This window comes from Diospyros lotus, chromosome 4 (assembly GCF_014633365.1).
Source record: "Diospyros lotus cultivar Yz01 chromosome 4, ASM1463336v1, whole genome shotgun sequence".
NCBI classification, from domain to species: Eukaryota; Viridiplantae; Streptophyta; class Magnoliopsida; order Ericales; family Ebenaceae; genus Diospyros; species Diospyros lotus.
Genome location: NC_068341.1, coordinates 39398782 through 39417508, shown reverse-complemented (window position 1 = coordinate 39417508; position 18727 = coordinate 39398782). Strand labels below are relative to the sequence as shown.

The 18727-nt window shown below is 35.3% G+C and overlaps 2 protein-coding genes across 2 annotated transcripts in view; one reads left to right on the top strand and one right to left on the bottom strand.

The window, feature by feature from the left end:
- LOC127800347 (50S ribosomal protein L27, chloroplastic) overlaps positions 1-6345 on the bottom strand; it is a 31034-nt gene extending 24689 nt beyond the window's left edge. The window contains exon 1 of the mRNA XM_052334914.1: positions 6342-6345. The gene's annotated coding sequence lies outside the window, so the exon portion shown is untranslated. The remainder of the gene's footprint in view (positions 1-6341) is intronic.
- A 3207-nt stretch (positions 6346-9552) lies between these two features.
- LOC127800344 (B2 protein-like) lies at positions 9553-12875 on the top strand. Its single transcript, XM_052334912.1, has 6 exons — positions 9553-9602; positions 10522-11106; positions 11470-11570; positions 11947-12030; positions 12217-12327; positions 12447-12875. Exons 2-6 carry the CDS (start codon positions 10533-10535, stop codon positions 12486-12488), a joined length of 912 nt encoding a protein of 303 aa, XP_052190872.1. The 5' UTR covers positions 9553-9602; positions 10522-10532; the 3' UTR covers positions 12489-12875.
- Positions 12876-18727: the final 5852 nt, after the last annotated feature.

Genomic DNA, 18727 nt, shown 5'->3' with positions numbered 1-18727 from the left:
GATAAACACTTAAAATAATAATTTTTAATTATTGAGGTACAAAATTTTGATATTTTGTACATAAAAAATTAAACGCTATATTTTTTAATTATTGAGGGAGTAAATAAACCAGTCAGCTTATTCAAATATTGTCAACCAGTCATCCACGTAACATGTCAATTGTAAAAAAATAAATATGTTCACACACACGCTAGTGTTTCGCCATGGTAATAATATAAAACAATAACTTTTAATAGTTAAGATACAAAATTTTAATATTTTTTATACATCAGAAATCAAAGGTTATATTTTTTTAATTATTGAGGGAGCATTGTACGTATTAAGCGAATTTTTAAACGAAATATATTTATTACATTTGCACTTTTTTTTCAAAAATAAATATTCTTATTAGTTAATAAAATATTACATGATACAATATATTTATTGCCGTATTGTTTGGTAGTTAAAAATGAAGTACAATAAATGTACTTTATTTAAAAATAAAAAATATATTTATTATATCTTAATCACTACACTTTAATTTTTGTCATTACAATCATTAGACTTTCATTTTTGTTATAATTCAATTTTTCTTTTAATTTCCCATCAAATTTAGTTAACAAAAACTAACATAATATAAATTAATATAAAGCTAAAATAAATATTTTTTTAGATTTATGTTAACATATATTACCACGATTTTTGTTAACAAAATTTAATGAAAAATAAAAAAAGGGTATGAATATAAAAAAAATAAAATTTAATAATTGTGGCCATAAAGAATTAAAATACAATAATTAATTTATTATAAAATATAAAATTTTAAAATTAATAATATAATTTTCACATAATGTATCATTCTTATAGGTAGTTTTATCAACCAACACATAGATCGAAAAAAGTGAGATATGAAAAGCATTATAAACAAAAGTACTTTTTATTGTATTTGATAAATTTATTTGGCGACCCTTAAAAAAAGTTACGTGTTGGATAAATTTATCTTAAATCTTACAGATAAGAAAAAAATGATGCATATGTTTTTTAGTACATTTTAAAAATTTAATAAATAATTTAATAAAAATTTTAAAATACTTCTCAACTTTATATTGATCAATCTATATTTGATTCGAAAAATATTTTAATATTATTTTAATACAACCTTATCTTATTTTAAGAAACGCCATCACAATAAAGTCTAGTTTAGCTAAGTGGTTTGACCACTTATAAGCCGTGTAACTTATTTTTGAAGTGTTTGATAATTATCAACAATTTAAATGATATTCAATTTAAAAGCTAATTTACAATGTTTGACAAAAGCTTCTCTCCCCAACCTTTTCCTAAAATGCTACTAGGGACTTATTGCGTTGATCAAACAAAAAACACATTTGCTCTCACATAACTTTTGAAATTCCAATCTATCCATCTCCTTTCATCTACACAACTTACTGCTTTCATCGTCGTTGTCTCCCTCCAGCTTTGATCATCGCCTTCAGGTCCTCCGTCACCATTTGTCGCTGCCTCCAGCTCCACTGTCGCTATTAGCCATTGTCTGCAGACCTATCATCATTGTTGTTGGCTGTTGCCTTTAGCCCCTATCGCCCACATTTGTTGCTTCCTCTTCTATCGGTTGTCGTCCACTACCTCCAACCTCCATCGCCCGTTGTTCGCCACTTCCATTGCTCGTTACTGTCGCTTTGTGGGTGTATATATATATGTAACATATATATATTGTATTAGTATTTTTTTAATAATTATATATAATTCATCAACAATGTCAAATTTTATCATTAGACATTAATTTATACTTTAATTTTATTAAAAATTAATATTTTTATACATTTTATTTGTATTATTTAATAACATATCTATTTTCCTCTTTTTATCAAATTCTAATAACTTATCGTTCTATCAAACTAAACACATAATTATTAACTCATAACTTAAAAGTATATTTATACAAAAATGTTATTTAACTTAAAAGATTTAAACCACTTAAAAACTGTATAACTTAAAAGCTCCCCAAAAAAAACGCTTACCCAAACAGACCCTAAATAATGTTTCTACAATTCCAATGAAAGGAGCACTAGTGTAGGGCAAGGCTCATAAATTGGCATTTACTTCTGTATTTATGATGATGTCCCAGAAACAGAATTTGCTCTACTAAATGAAGCTGAAATGCCACCTATTAATTGTCACATTAGGGAATTTATGGCACCCGACACAGTCACAGCTGCTGTGCAAACTCCACCAGCTACAATTTTCCTTAATTTTTGTAAAAATTAAATTTAACTCATTTATGAATGCATTAAAAAGACAAATTTTACTAAAATAAATTACAGTAATAATAATAATAATAATAATAATAATAATAATAAATCAACCAAACTCTTAACATTGAATTTCATTAAGCTTATATTCTCAAAACTAGTGCTTCCCACACCATAATTAACTAGATTTTTTAAAAAAATTCAATATGTTTGTGTGCTACATGAGGCGCATCTCTTTGCTTTACAAAAATCAAGAAAGAATATTAGAATTCAATACCTTTTCAATCTTAAAGGAGTAACTATTGTTGTTAGGCTTAATACATATGACGACATTTAATAATTAAAAATATGACGTTTAGTCTCTGATACGTAAAACATCAAGATTCGATATTTTAATTATTAGAAATTATTACGTTTTTACCGTGATAGAATGTTAGTGCGTATATAAATGCGCTCATTTTTGCAAGTGAGTGTTACATTAATGAGACACATCAAATTAAATTTAATATATAAATATCACATTTAGTCCCTCAACAATTAAAAAATTTGAGATTTGATCCCTAACCAAATTTGATAAACAAAACTTCCAATGTGTCGTTGCTAAAACTATAACAATTAAAATTTATGATATGGGGTCCACTCGAGTTTGGTGTCGGGTGAAATTAGGTTGTCATAAGAGAAGCTGCCTCAAGGGAATTTGCTGCAAGGCTGCCCACCGCAAGAATTTTGCCACAAGCTCATTTGCCACAAAGATCTTCCTTCGCCACAAGATCTTTCCCACTAGCTCTTTCGCCACAAAGTCTTCGCCACTAACTCTTTTGCCACAAGGTCTTCGTCAGTAACTCTTTCTCCACAAGATTTTGCTACAAGATCTTCGCTACTAGCTCTTTTGCCACAAGGTCTTCGCCACTACCTCTTTCGCCACAAGGCTTCGGTACTAGCTCTTTCACCAAAAAGTCTTTCGGCACAAAATTTTGCCACTAGCCACAAGATTTTGGCTATGCCACAAGGTTTCGCCGTAAGGTTTTTGCCCTCGCCGTAAGGATTCGATTTCGCCGCAACGTCTCGCCGCGAGGATTTGGTCTCACCACAACATCTCACCGCAAGGATTTGATCTTGTTGATGCTCAGGAAAGGGGTTAGAAGGCTCGCAAGAATCTTTCCCCACGAAGACCCTCCGATGCTTAAGTCAGTATTGGATCCAAATAACTATTCACGAAAACAATAAAGATGCAATCAATACGTCAAAATTTTACCTCAATTGGGAACCCTCATTAATATCCTATAGCTGGGTATTTATAGGGCACAATTCTCAAGGATAGCTAATGCTAACACGTGTCGATTACTGAATGGGGTCAAATTCAACAAAAAAAAAAAAATGGAGAAATTGTCACGAAAACGCCATGAGGGAGTTCGCGGCAGGCTGCCACGGGACTGGTCGCGAGGCTGGCACTTGGGGCCAACTTTGCCGCAAGGCTGGCACTCACGACCAGCCATGCCGCGAGGCTCGCGGCTAAACTTTTTTATTTTTTGAAAATATTTCTCACTTCTCCCCCCCCTCCCCCATTTTTTCCTGGCACAACACAATGAGAACTAGGTTTCCCAACAACTTGGTAGAATATCAGCTCCCTTCCTCTTATTCCCCATGAATTCCATGTAGCAAACCCAATTGAAAGTAAACAAAATCTCAAAAAAGATAACCAGTCCGACAAAATACTACTTTTACTAAAAATTAGCAAGATTGCACCAAAACTACATCAACAGAAGATCAGATCAGCAAAAACATATTCTTTCTCGGAACATAATATTCTCCCCTAAATCCCGAAATCGAAACAATACTTATCATCAATTCCTGAAACTAAGTTACACCACAAGCCAATGCATTGGAAGGTTCAGTATTGATTGTATACTACAATTCAAGCAATTGGGGCATCCATCAAAAACAAAGTTCATTCAATTGAATAACAAAAATAAATAAATAAATAAAAATTCCTATCTCTAGATTCGGACAACACAACCAACAAGTAAAAGAAGAAAGATGACAAACAAGGAGAAGACAAGTTCAGAACCTTTGAAACATGAAAGCCCTCTTGTTCCTCTTATTGCGACCCATTTGAGCCATGGATTTGGGGGTCTGAAACACGAATAATTTTCTCCTTTTCACAACGATAGTATAAAAAAGAAAATAGCAATGGTAAGTAAAACATTTAGAAAATATTCAGCAAAACAGAAGACATAGAAATCGGAACTGAAACCCAGATCTTTCCCAAATGAGAAAGGAAATCTTGCCTTCAAAGGGAAAGAAATACAGAGGTAGAAGGGAGTCAATGTGGAAACTGGAGTAAACGAGGGTGACAAAGAAGGGTCTGATGGATGGATGAAGATGGAGGCTGACGGGCGACGGATATGGGTTTGGCTAAAGGTGGCGACCCGAGATGGGTCTGTTGGCAACGACGACAATGACATAGAAGGCTAAGGGATGAAGAGGGTAGAAGTTGAAAAAATGTGTTTTGTTTGAGGGTAAATGAGTAATTTAGGGCCTGTTTGGCAAAGTGTTTTTTTAAAGAGCTTTTAAACTGCTCAGCTTTTAAGTGGTTTAAAGCTTTTAAGTTAGATAACGTTTAAACTGATAACATGTTTTGATAAGGATGCTTTTAAACTATCAAAACTTGATAAAAAGACGAAAATATATATGTTGTTAAATAATAATACAAATAAAAGGCATAAAAATTCTAATTTCTAATAAAATTAAATTATAAATTAATGTCTAATGATAAAATTTTATCATTAGTTGTTGATAAATTATATATAATTATTAAAAAAATACTAATACAATATATATATATGTTACATATAAAAACATATATATATACATCCACAAAAAGGTGGTCGTGGGCGATGAAAGCTGCGGAAGATGGCTAACGGATGGTGGAGATGATGGACGACAACCGATGAAGGAGGAAGCGGCGGACACGGGTGATGGAGGCTAGAGGCAACAACTGACGACGATGGTGACGGGTCTGCAAGCGGCGGCCAATGGCGACTATGGAGCTGGAAGTGGTGGCCGACAATCGCAGCTAGTGGGAGGCAGTGATAGCGAAGACAGTAAGCTATGTAGATAAACAAAGGTGGGTAGATTGGAATTTCAAAAGTTGTGTGAAGACAAATGTGTCTTTTGTTTGGTTAACACAATAAGTTCTGTAAGAGCGTTTTTAGGAAAGTTGAGGGTGAGAAGCTTTTGTCAAACGCTAGTAAATTAACGTTTAAGCTGTTGGTGATTCCCAAAGACTTAAAAAAATAAGCTACATAATTTATAAGCTAAATGAATAGCTTATAAGCGGTTAAACCGCTTAGCCAAACAAACCCTTACATGGTTAATGTAAAAAGCTCCTAGAAGCTTTGAAAAAGCGGGGGGAAAAAAGGTTTTGGAAAACGCTACTGAATTAGTTTAAAAATTGGGTAGCGTTTAAGTTCTTAAATGTTGCCAAACGTGTAACAAAATAAGCTATATAGCTTATAAGCTAAGATAGTATTTGTTAAAATGAGTAAAATAAGTTTGCATCAAGATAACTTATCTGTAAAGTCTAAAATAACTTATTCGAAGGGATGTGAGAGATAAAATTATCTGAAAAGTTCAAGATAAGAAACCACATGATTTCTTTTTAGATGAATTTAACAAACATAATGGAAATCACTTTTATCCAAAATACTTTTTATATCTCACTTTTTTTTTTTATCTATATATTGGTTAACAAATACTACTTAAATGAATAGCTTATACATTGTCAAATCGGTAAGCCAAACACCTTCTAAGACTTTACAAATAAAGTTGGTTGTCAAACCACAATGTTATCGATATTACTCTTAAACTCAATCAAAATAAAAATTAATACACAACATCATCATTATCTTCGTCGTTATTGATTATAACTCGTAACCATTAAAGATATGATTTGAACATTTAAGCACCATCTTTACAAAATAAATAAAATAGAATCACATACTTTTATATTGTAAAATAATTTTAATTAAAATAAGAAGTACCAAAAATAAAATTATGTGGAGGCATTACTTATATAACCTTTTTTTTTTTTTTTGGTGAGAAAATCGATATTACTAAGATGAAGAAGGAAAAGGAGAAGATGATAAAATCTCAAGGAGATGATAAACCTCAAGGAATGTATTGTAGACAAAATAGGAAGTAATTTTAATTCTGTTATTTAATAATTTTCATCAATTTTGATTAGAATTTTGGTTCTAGAGTGAGAGAAAATAGAATTCTAATCCTAGCAATTTTTATTTTAAATACAAGAATTCATTAAAAATTTAAATCAAAATTTTGAATCCAAGGTCTTATAGATTTTCAAATAGATTGTTAAGATATAAGTTTGATTGAGACTTTGACAAATGTATTTTTTATTAGAATTTAGAGTTTAGGGTTTATAAATTTAAACAATAATATTATGTTGCCCGCGTCGAATAACATATTATTTGTCTAACACGGATAAAATGAGAGGGGGGAAAACACCCCCCTTCATGCTCGTTTCGGGAAAAATCCAATGCAGACAGGAGAACAAATATATAAATTTAAAAGCATAAAATAAATAAAATTATTTGAAATGTAATTTTTAATAGGATTTTCTTACATGTCTACGTAGACAATATACCAATCCAATAAGGTCATAAGGCAACATGAGGTATTTGTTTTTGATTGGCTCAGTCCATCTTTTCTAAGTAAATCAAGTCCATATAAAACTTTGTCTAATTAATTTAAATTCTTGGCAAGTTTATGTTTTATTTAAATTCATCTATCTATTATATTATTCAATCAAACACTAGTTTTGGTGTAGAAAACCCTATTTTTTTAAAAAATATCTCTAATATATCTTGATTTAAAAAACAATCAAAAAAATCATTGTATGATCTGTGCCCATGACCTTCAAATTATAATAAAATAAAATAAAAATAACCTTATCATTATGTCAAAATGTTCATTTTTCCTTAAATTTGCCTAAAAAAGAACTAAACTATAGTTATTAAGTGTTAATCTTTGAAAGTAAGAGTGTTCATTCAATTTGAATCAGGATTGAAATTCGTAGAGATTTTGGATTGAGAATCGGGTCACTTGAGATTGGGATCGATCCATATATACTCTCTTATTACTTTATTTTTAATATAAAATTTTACGATTATAATTTAAATCCAAACTTCATATTTTAGGAATGATAACGGGTTATCTATTTATAGATTTACATACTCATTCAATAAATGTTCAAAATAGGTTTTATACTTATATCCTACGAACATGAATTTTTCAAATTTATTTTAATTTTAAATAAATAAATAAAACCCATTTATTAACTCATCATTATCCATATTCATATTCATGTTAATAAGATAATGCCTTCCAACCACTAGTGGTAAATGCAATGTACCTCAAGCCTAGATAGGTTTCCAAGAGTTTAACTTTATCCATACCAACAACACCACAATTAAGCTTGGATTAATTAGGACAATAGACATTTAATGTACGAGGAGAAACACTGGACATGGACACATTACCTTTAGAGGATAGAGATTTGCCAACTAATCTTTAGTTAGAGAACTCCTGTCCCCAAATTACCCTTAGTTAGACATAGATCTAATTTTTAATAAAGTAATACTATTCATTCTCTGTATAAATAAATAGTAGTGATGTGACAATTCATGTGGAGAGAAGTATTTGTTTGAGGAATATGAAAGGACACCCAACAACCAAAATTTGACTAGCATTACTCTACACACTTTTCTCTATATAGACCGTCACATCATCCCTGTTCATCTTTATTGGAAATGAATAGGATTACTCTTTTTCAATATCATTGTTATAAGGTCGAATAAATTGATATATTCTGAACTTAAGGTCAATTTTTAATTTTATCTTGTTTTAACCCTTGCTTCAATTTTGTTATCGAACTTTTACTTTTTGTTTTAATTTTTTCCATATAAACTGTCACATCATTGCATGTGCTACCGCTTACATGACAGTTGATATGTCAAATAATGAACACGTCAACAAGAATGGCGTTATTTCTAGGCCTGCTCGTTAATGAGCAAGGTCAAAATGATGTCGTTTTGTCTGTGCATAAAACTCCCTTCCCTTTTTGCGATTAGGGTTTCAAAGATAAGGAAGTTGACAGTGAAGGACACGAGAAAAGGAAGAACAAAGATAAGGGCGCCAATTTGGAGCAATTTGTTGAGGCCCATTAAGGGCTTGTCCACGTCATCCATGATCTACTGGAGAATAGACCACTCTTGGGTTGGTAAGGTAGAGACCGATTTAGACAGCACACCCTCCCAATTGTTGATCCCCAGCCTGTATTTCTCTGACGTGGCAACAATGGAAGATGTGGCACCGAGTAGTGGCAGGATTGGGTGGAGCTTTGAGTTAAGTCTTGGACTCGAGCTGGTGGTGGGTTCTTGCCATTTCGGAAATGGGTTGCCAAAAATTGTTGCCACCTTTGCCATGTCGGTGGACCCATTGTCGCTGCCATCGAAGGACGAAGACAAGGTTGAGAAAGAAGTCGATGGGCTTGGGCTTCCAATGGTCTCTACGACAGAGGTGGGCTCTAGCTGTTATTTTCCAAGAAAGTAACTTTTTTTATTTTAATTCTTTTTTATTGAAACAACAACAGATTTACAGAAGACGAAAAACAGCACGATAAAACAATATCGTTTTGGTCGTGTTCATTGACGAGTAGGCCCAAAAATGTTGTTTTTGCTGATATGTTTGTTATTTGATATATTCGTATCACGTAAGTAGCAGCACATGCTTGCTCAGTCGAAAATAAAATTGAAATAAAAATAAAAATTTAATGACTAAATTAAAACAAATATCAAAATAAAAAAAAAAAAATTAACACTAAATTCATTATGTAAATACCCAGTCGACCTTCTTGTAATCTATATCATCATTTGAGGTGTCGGTAAGGGAGGCCCGGCCCGGCACGGCACGGCCCGACCCGTCATTTAACATTATCCAAATTATAAAAAACATTTAAAAGCGTCGCCGGCAGTTCTAAATGCGACCCCTTGTTTCAAGTGGCCAGCACAACGCACAACTCTGACCGCCCCACTCTGATGTATGAGCGTGCCAGACACGCGCTATACAGAACTAGCGAGACATTTTCCACGCGCTTCGAAATCGCGTGGAAGTAAGATCCAGTTGCTCACATGCTAGGCACTGTTTCAAGGCACAGTGGCATTTTCGTAATATTAGTACAAGTCCGTGGCCATTTCACCCAGCAAGCTTCCTATAAATAGGGGAAAATCCACTGGCCACTCTGTCGCATCTTCCGGAGTTTCGCAGAGATAAAAGGTGTGCTCTCTCTCTCCCCCCCCTTTCCAGCTTTAGATCCACAAATCTAGGGTTTCTAACAACCGGTAGAATCGAATAGATCAAGATCTCTAATTTCATTTCTAGGCTGAAATCGAAGCGCTGTGTGTGATTATCCACGATGTAATCAGCTACTAGGTCATGAAGTGCTCGCACTTGCTGTATTTGTGCTCTTTAGGGTCCCCACATCTCGCACAATTTCTGCTTTAAGTTCTTTCCCAAGGCTCAAATTGAAGCTGTGTATGTGGTTATCTATGACTTAATCAGCTTGCTGTATTTCTGATCATTAATGTTACGTCCCATCTCGCACAATTTCAAGCTGTTGTGTTGACCTTTTTGTTGACTTTGGCTTAGAGCGCGGTTTGTGTAGGGCAGGACTCGATTAGGAGAAAAGTTGTTCAGTTTTGATTGAAATTCTCCGGGAATTAGGAGAATGTTGGTCGTTTATTCTCAGTTCGTTCATTTCGAGTTTTTACTCCTTTACGCTTTTCTTGATTTGGAGGAATTTGGAGAAATTTCTTTTACCCCTTTAAGCAAAATTTCAATTTATTTTTATTTTTATTATTTTTAATTACTGCTGAAAAGTTTCCCCATTGCGAGTATGTTTTGTATGTATCAGTAATCAGTGCATCTTGTTTAAATCCTTATCTTCCATTTTTTGCCTTGTCAAACTATTGAATCTACTATCAAATTAATTTTAACTATTTGGTAAAAGTTTAATATTTTTTCTCAACAAATTCACCCCCAATTTTTTGGTGGACATGGTTTTTTCCCTGCTAATATACGTTAGAGTTTCTTTCTTTGGCATGACTGTATTTTATAAATATATGTTCCTTTCACACTTCTATTGTGTTTCATCATACTTATCTCATAAAGAAATTTTGTGCATGTTATTCATCAGGATTTGTAAGAATGGATACCATCAACAGCTTTTGGCAATTGGGTGATCAGCTTCGAGGACAATCAAAAGTCTCAGAGGATCATAAGTGGTTCATGGCTGCTTCTAAGCTAGCTGAACAGACTAGAGCAAAGGGTGAGCGAAGGAATAACCTTGATCTCTCAAAGGCCCCTGCTGACATAAGGCCGAAAGATAATATGATGTTCCAGGAGGACAACAAATTTGAAAGCCTTAACTTCAACATGTTAAATTTGGACCCAAAAATGACTGAAAATGTGAGCAAGAGCTCCATCAGGACTGGTATGTACAGTATAAATGCTGTGTATCAGAAGGGGAATGTCAACCTTGTAGGGAATATGACTGGAAGCAAGTATAGTGTCAATAGCCAAAGCAAAGAAGCCAATGGCAATAGCAACAGCAGCAGTAGCAACAATAGCAACAATGACAACACCAATGCAAGTGCAATTGATAAAAGGTTCAAGACTTTGCCTGCATCTGAGACACTTCCAAGGAATGAGATTCTTGGTGGATACATTTTTGTTTGTAACAATGACACAATGCAGGAAGATTTAAAGCGACAATTATTTGGTAATCTTCTGTTTACATTTATTTTATATATTTATCATAAACTTGTCTTACTTGGATCATTTGTTAAATGGATAGTTTCATCCATTAAGATGTTGAAAGGTCAACATACTAGAAGCCATTGTATTTTGTTACTCCTATTTCACATTTAGCACCAGTCTGGGAGTTGACTTGGAGTCTACGGCTTTCATTATCCTGGCACCAATTGTATTCTTGCGATTGAGATTGTGCCCATTCTTCAAGGACTCCAATGTAGTTTTTGGACATGAACTTATGCTGGTCTTAATCATATTTATTTCTTTTTCAGTTACAAGTAGTCTTGTAGAAAATTTATCCTTTCTTCCTTTTATTACACTTGTTTTGTAGGTTTGCCACCAAGATACAGAGACTCTGTGCGGGCAATAACACCAGGCTTGCCTTTGTTTCTCTATAACTATACGACTCATCAGTTGCATGGTATCTTTGAGGTTTGTCATTTACTCTTTATTAGATCTTCTGTTGGCTTGTTCTGCTATGCTTAGGGTACAAAGACTGCAAGTCAAATTGCAATTAGTTTTCTCTTAATTGCCTTTCTTTCAGCTTTGTTGGACAATCTTACATTTGGAAATCTTAATTATTCAAATCAGGATGATAAAGCAAGACTGGCTTCTGTAGCTCTTCTTAGTCTTTTTCCCAAATTTCTTGTATGATCAAATTTAGGATTATGGGTATTGCTTTGATTGTTTTTAAATTAACTTTGCTGGCGACCCTTCCTAGAAATTTTCCATCTCCTTTTGGTAAAGTTAGAATTTATTGATTAGTTCAGCAGTCTTGACAATTGTTTTTCAAAAATTTATCATGCAGGCAGCGAGCTTTGGGGGTTCTAACATTGACCCTACTGCTTGGGAAGATAAGAAATGCAAGGGAGAATCAAGGTTCCCTGCTCAGGTAAAACTGACTCTGTGAAGAACTTTAATTGTTGATTGTTGATTCTCTCCAAGTGATGCTGCACTCTGCAGCCCTGAAATTGAAGTGCAGTGTTGTCTTATACAATTCCTATGGTGTTTTACGGAAATGGGCTCTTTACAAATGAAACTGATGATTTTTTTGTTTTTTTTTTTTCTGATGAATTAGGTGAGAATCCGTGTTAGAAGAGTCTGCAAGGCCTTGGAGGAAGATGCTTTCAGGCCAGTCTTGCATCATTATGATGGCCCCAAGTTTCGACTCGAGCTCTCAGTTCCCGAGGTATGATGAAAAATCCAGTTTTGAGTTGAGGGTCGTGTGGATGCGTGTGTTCTTTCTCTTTCCTTGTATCGATATTTTTTTATTGTGGTGAAACTGAAACTGACTTGTGGGTTCTGCAGACCCTGGAGCTGTTAGATCTCTGCGAACAAGCAGGTGTTTAAAGTGCAGTCGCCAGCTCTCCTGCAGGAGCAAGTGCTGGTAGTATAAGTTGTAGATCATCTTGTGGTGGATGTTAGTGCGTTTGTTTCTCCTATTTTCTGTGCAGAGCGCAAGCTTGGGAGACTAAAAAAAAAGGGTCCCCCTTGGCGCTTGGAATGTTTGTTTGTTGGTGACTGACTAGCAGTAAGCCTTAGTATGGATGGGTTGTAGAGTGGAGTGGAGTGGAGTGGAGTGAAGTGAAGGAATAAGCATAATTTGTCTTTCTCAAACTGGTAATGTTATTGTTCTGGATAAGAAGAAGAAGAGTACTGGAGAATTGGATATATCTGCGGAGTGGCCGATGGCTGTTTTAGTTGAAGTAAAAGATGAAAAAGCCTTGCCTTTGTTAAGATGTTCCCTAATCTTAATCTGTCAATGCGTTTGCTATTTGTTTTTCTCTTTATTTATGTGTGCATGCATCTAATTTTCTCTTTCCCTTACTTCGTGTGAAAGAAAGAGCTTTTGTAATTGTACGATTTAAATGATTTTTTTTAATTTCTCATTTTCATTATTTAAATCAATTCACGTGTTGTGTTAAAACAAATATAAAAGCATTTGTAATGTTTTATAAGTGTAAATAATTTTTTTAAATGAAAAATTAATTATGATTACTTTTTTATGAGTATTTTTAACACTCAATTCTTACAACTATTTTCTCATTCAAGGAATTCTCTTTACCCTACTTAATTTATATACTAAAGAAAGGAATTTTCAAACAAATTTAGGTAGTATTTAACTTAACTTTTATAGTCTTAGACTATCTCTAATCGTCTTTCTTATTCTACTCTCTATTATATTGTAAATAATTCATTCTTTATTCTGATTTTGCTTAGAAAATTGTGCGTGCTCTAATTACATTTTGTATTCTCTTTTCTATTTCACTCTATCTCATTTATTTATTAATAAATTATAATTTTATTTATTTTATCTAATTTATAATTTTTATTATTATAAAAATTATTATTTATTTGATAATTTAATAATAAATGTGACTATATTAAAATTTTATAATATTTAATATATTTGTAAATAAATTTATTAATATTTTTTAAAAATAATTATTTAACAAAATTAATTAATAATTAAATACACAAAATAATCAAATACACACAAAATGAATAATCCAAATATTCGCATATAAAGAAATGAATAATCAAATATTTGCATACAAAGAAATATATAATTAAATACATAAATTAATCAAATATTCTCATACAAACAAATATATAATCAAATACAAAAATTATCAAATATAATTAAAACCCAATACTTTAACATATACAAAATTGATACAAAATACATAATAAAAATTTGTGCTCCTTAAATCACAAACACTAGATGCTAAAGGAGGGAGCCACTGCCGTTGCTGATGGTAGCTGGACCACGCTACTTCTCCTCCGCCTTCTTCTCTGCTGCTCCTCACCGTGGTTGCGCTACTTTTTCTCGCACCTTCTTCTCCACTGCTCCTCGTTGCGGTCGCGATCGCGATCGCGTTGCTTCTCCTCACACCTTCTTCGCTGTTCCTCGTCACGACCACTTCACGTTGCCTCGCCGATGCTCCTTCTCTGTTGCAGCCACTTCATGCTGCCTCACCGGTACTCCTCAACAAATAGTCATTGAAAAAATGTAGGGAGCAAAACATGACTCCTCAATTGTAGGGAGTCATTTAAAACTCCACAAAAATTTGAAGAGTGACTTGATAGGTAAGGAATAGCGTTGGAACAAAAATTGTGAAAAATATTCTCCAAATTTTGGTTTAGCGAGGATGGCAGCTTTGCGTTGGAGATGGCCTTACCATTACTAAAAACCTCCAGAACTACACATGAAAGATGATTAATAGTATATAAATCCAAGACCAAAGCTAGCATGTATGTTACCATCTAGGGGCCTGTTACGAAAGCTCATCGACGAACCTATTAAGTGTGGATCAATACCTTTAATGAGCCATCTTAGAATAGCTCTGAACAAACTTATTGTTTAAGTGTGGATCAATACCTTTAATAAGCCCTCATGTCTTCTTTGCAAATAATTATTTGTTGTTTTTAAGCTTCATTGCCCTTAACTTGAGGCCCTACATCCAAGCAATGCTTTAAGACTCATTGTAACAATCTATAATAATTTTATCTCTTAGTTTGAAAATAATGTAGTAAATTAGAAAATATTTATTTAAAAAAAATAAAAAAAATAGCTTGGGACTAGTAAATTATTGAAATCGAGTTTATAACAAGTAAAATTAACTTGTTAGATTGTGAGACCGAACAACAAGGGAAACTCTTGTAAGATAACTTACAAGTTGAGTGGTGAATTTTGTTAGATGGCAAGCATTTAGCTTTTTAGAAATAAAAATGGCGCTCGGCTTCACTGAGGAAGACAGCCGATCTCCTGAGCTCCGCCACTCTACTTTGCAAATCAGGACAATGCGGCTGATCATGAAGCGCAAGCTGGGGTTCCTTAAGCACAGCATTCGCCGTGTTGGCTCTTTTAGGGGCCCCCCCTTTAAACGATGAAGCTTCTTACAAAGGATGAATCGCTTTGTCCCAGTCACATCATGGCTCCAAACCTCATTAACAAGAGCTTGAAAGCTCTCAGGCAGACCGCATATTAAAGAATTTAAAGGGCCTACGCATAACATTATCATGCTGCCACAAGGATACAATACATGGGGAGTGGTCCAAAAGGCAACCAGGGGGAGGAAAATTCGCTTGCCCAAAGACATTAGCAATAAACCAGCTATTGTTAACCAAGGCCCTGTGTCCAATTTAGACCAAACGGAGTTGTTACTCCAAGTAAAAAAGCACCCCATCGAAGGTAAATCAGAAAGACCAGCAGCGATACAGCATTAATTACTGGAAGTCCTTGACTTCATATGATGACACAGGCAGCCCATTACATTTTTCATCATCCTTAAAGGACATTGTTAAAATCCCCTATGAGCAGCCAAGGCGATGAGAGGTTTGAACCAAAACCACGGATATCATCCCAGAGGGGTCTCCTGCTAATAATCGAGTGGTAAGCATAAATAAAGCTTACATGTAAGGAAAAGGAGGAAACCTTACATGTGACATGACAATGGATAGCCTGGGGGGTCATATCCAACGGAATAATATTCACCTTGGCCGGATTCCATATCACCAAAATCGTACTAGCTTCATGCAAATGGAAACTTGTTTCTCATAACTCGCTGAAGTTTAGAGAGACTTAACTTGGATTCCAATATACCAACCGCATCAATATTATGAGAATTCAGAAGGTGCCGCACACCATTCTGCTTTAGGGGCATATTAAAGCCCCTAATTAATGTTCCACGAGGCGATCTTCATTGTGACAAAGGGCGGGCGTGGTCCTTCTTACTATCAGATTTAGGGAGGGGAATAAGCACCTCAGCAGATCTGCCTTTGCCTTTGCGGCCCTTGAAATCTTTAACCGGCTTAGGAGCATTATTTCCAACAGGCATAGGGACCTCATCCAGACCAACCTGTTTAGCATCCTTCTTCTTTCTCCTGCTAACCACCTGAAAGGGAGCCTCCCCTTGGACTTCATGCTTATCCATCGTGGAATGAGCCTGGACTTCCTTGTTTGCCACTGGGTCCCCCGGATCCGGCTTATCCATGGAACACTCATGCTGGCCTTGCTTACACACCCTCGGCACAGTCTCAGCAACATCATCACTGGGAGGAACCGGCCTGGGCTCATTGATCCCTGGGGCACCCGAGCACCCCTGCAGGGAATCGCTCGGGTCAGCCATCGCCCCATCATGAGCTCCTGGGGCCTGTTCTTTGGACGTAGCAGCTTGGAGAGTGGATTTACAACTCCCCACGGTATGCCCCATAACTCGGCAGGAGGAACAAAACTTGGGCTCACTTTCGTAAATGACCTTCTGGTGCCGAATTTTGCCAGTGGGAAACTGGATTTCAATAGACCGAAGGAGGTCTTTGGATGCATCAACCTCCACCAATACTCTAGCGAACGATATCCTTTCTTTCGTAGCTGTGACCTTATCGGTGCAAATCGGCTTGCCCACTATTGATGTGATTTTACCCAAAGCCCTTGGGTTCCAACAGACGAGAGGTAGCCCAGGCAGCTTAACCCACACTGGCATAATGCTGGAAAACATATCATCAAATTCAAAGCAAGCTGGCATCGTCTTCATTATCAAAGCCCCCCCGAAGACGAAATACGGCCCCCCTCTAAGCACGCTGTCCCTCAATGCCTCATCCACAAACCTGAACACAAGCCATCCCGAGGAATGCGCAAAATATTGATAGGGTACCTGCCACGAATCACAAAGCTTGAGGAGGGCTGTCTTGCCTGGGAATTTTCCTGCGAAGAACCCCACTAAGCAGAAGCCCCAAGCCGTCACAACGTTATCCACATCCAACTTCAACCGCCCTTGCTGCGCTTCAAACACAGGAAGAGAGAAACCCTGCTCTAGCACTCTGGTATCCTTGAAGAGGCTAGTCCATGGCGTTTTTACAGACGCTTCTGGAACATCATTCGCGGAAGCCTTATGCGGGCTCCCCGGAGAGCTGACTGAAATGGTGTCCTCCTCCCCTAGTGTCTGGGAAACACTCGGGGAATATCCTTCCACAACGAAGGAGTTCCCAGAAGTGGACTTTGAATCCGCCGAATCCGTGACACCCTGCGGGGCCGACTGACACTGTGGAATCAAGGGGGCCCTGGGAGCACGATGTCTCACATCTTTATCATCAGTATCCACCGCGGGGACCAACTTCACAGGAGCTTTGACTTTCTTCTTCTTCCCCATGGATGGCGGGGAAGGTTGGTAGAAGTAAATGCAGGGGAGTAACAATATAATCAAATACAACCTGGGCAGCCTTTAAAAATCTTATCTTTGCCCCCGACACAGGGCCATAAAGCCTGACAAAGCCACAAACTGAGCTCCACTACAAAGAAATCGACAATCAGAAATTCAAAAATCGTGCTGGGCGGGAAAAATCAGAAATTCAAAATTTAAAATTACAACGTTCAAATGCAGCTCAAAATGTCGGGAATCACTCCAATGGAACAATGGCAAGTATTAAGAACTTAAAATGTAGGGTTAAGAGAGAAGTTAATTTAAGATTAAGAGATGTTGAAATTATTTGGTGAAAGTAAAGGATGAAAGTGAAGGAAAGGAAGAAGAGAAGGATTGAGAGATATATATATATATATAAATATATATGTACTAATAAAAAAAATTAACCTTTTCTCCTATTTTTGAAATTTTAGCGGGAAAAATAAAAAAAATATTAAGGCTGTAATATAAAATGAAGATAACCCTTTTAGTCCTTCCATTTTCTTTCTTCTTAAGTGTAAATGCAAGCGTAAGCGCAAGCACAAGTCAAGTGGGAGCGAGTTTTGAGAGGATAAGATTTAGGATATATTCTTAAGAGTTTTTTTGGAGTTGGATCATCTTTCACTAAGATAATGAGATTTACTCCATTAAGATTTATTTACTATCATGATTAGCTAAGAGGATAATTTAAGTCTTTTGTTAGGTTCCTAATATTATTTTAAAGGTGAAAAGCTCACTGATTTGAGGTTAACTAGTCCCGAAGTTTACTCTGATAAATCCTCTACCACCATTTCATAATGCATGGACCATTTATTAGCATAACATATTGTTGGTTTCCTTGTTAGGTGCATTATCACCTCTTTATTTTGTATAAATGTTATAAGAACTTGTTAAGGCTATGTGTGTGAGATTTTGAGACTAGAATGCCTAAGGTTAGAAGGCCACCATCAATAAAGATAGGTGTGGAATCTCGAGAAGAGAATGTCCAAGGCTAGGGGTCATCGGCAATAAGAGATTGATGTGTAAGATTTCAAGACAAGAATACTCAATGTCAAGGGCTATTGTATTTGAAAGTCTAAACGTCCTTAGTCATAGACTCTAAAAATGTGGAGTAGTCAAGGGGTTGCATTTCGTAATTTGTGTGCTTGGACTTAGCCAACTTTCAAGGCTCATGGTTTTGGATGCTCATGGAGAGATTGCAAGCTTGGAGACTTGTTAGAAGATTTCTATTTATGTTTATGTAATAGAGATGTCTTGCTTAATGTACATAGTTGCTATATGACAGTATTTGATGCTACTGTTTTGGACTTGGATAGGGAGTTGATTATATCTTAAATTATATTGTTATTAGAAATTAGAATGTTGTGGAACTTATGGTACATGAGGCATCTGAATTTTTTTTTCTAC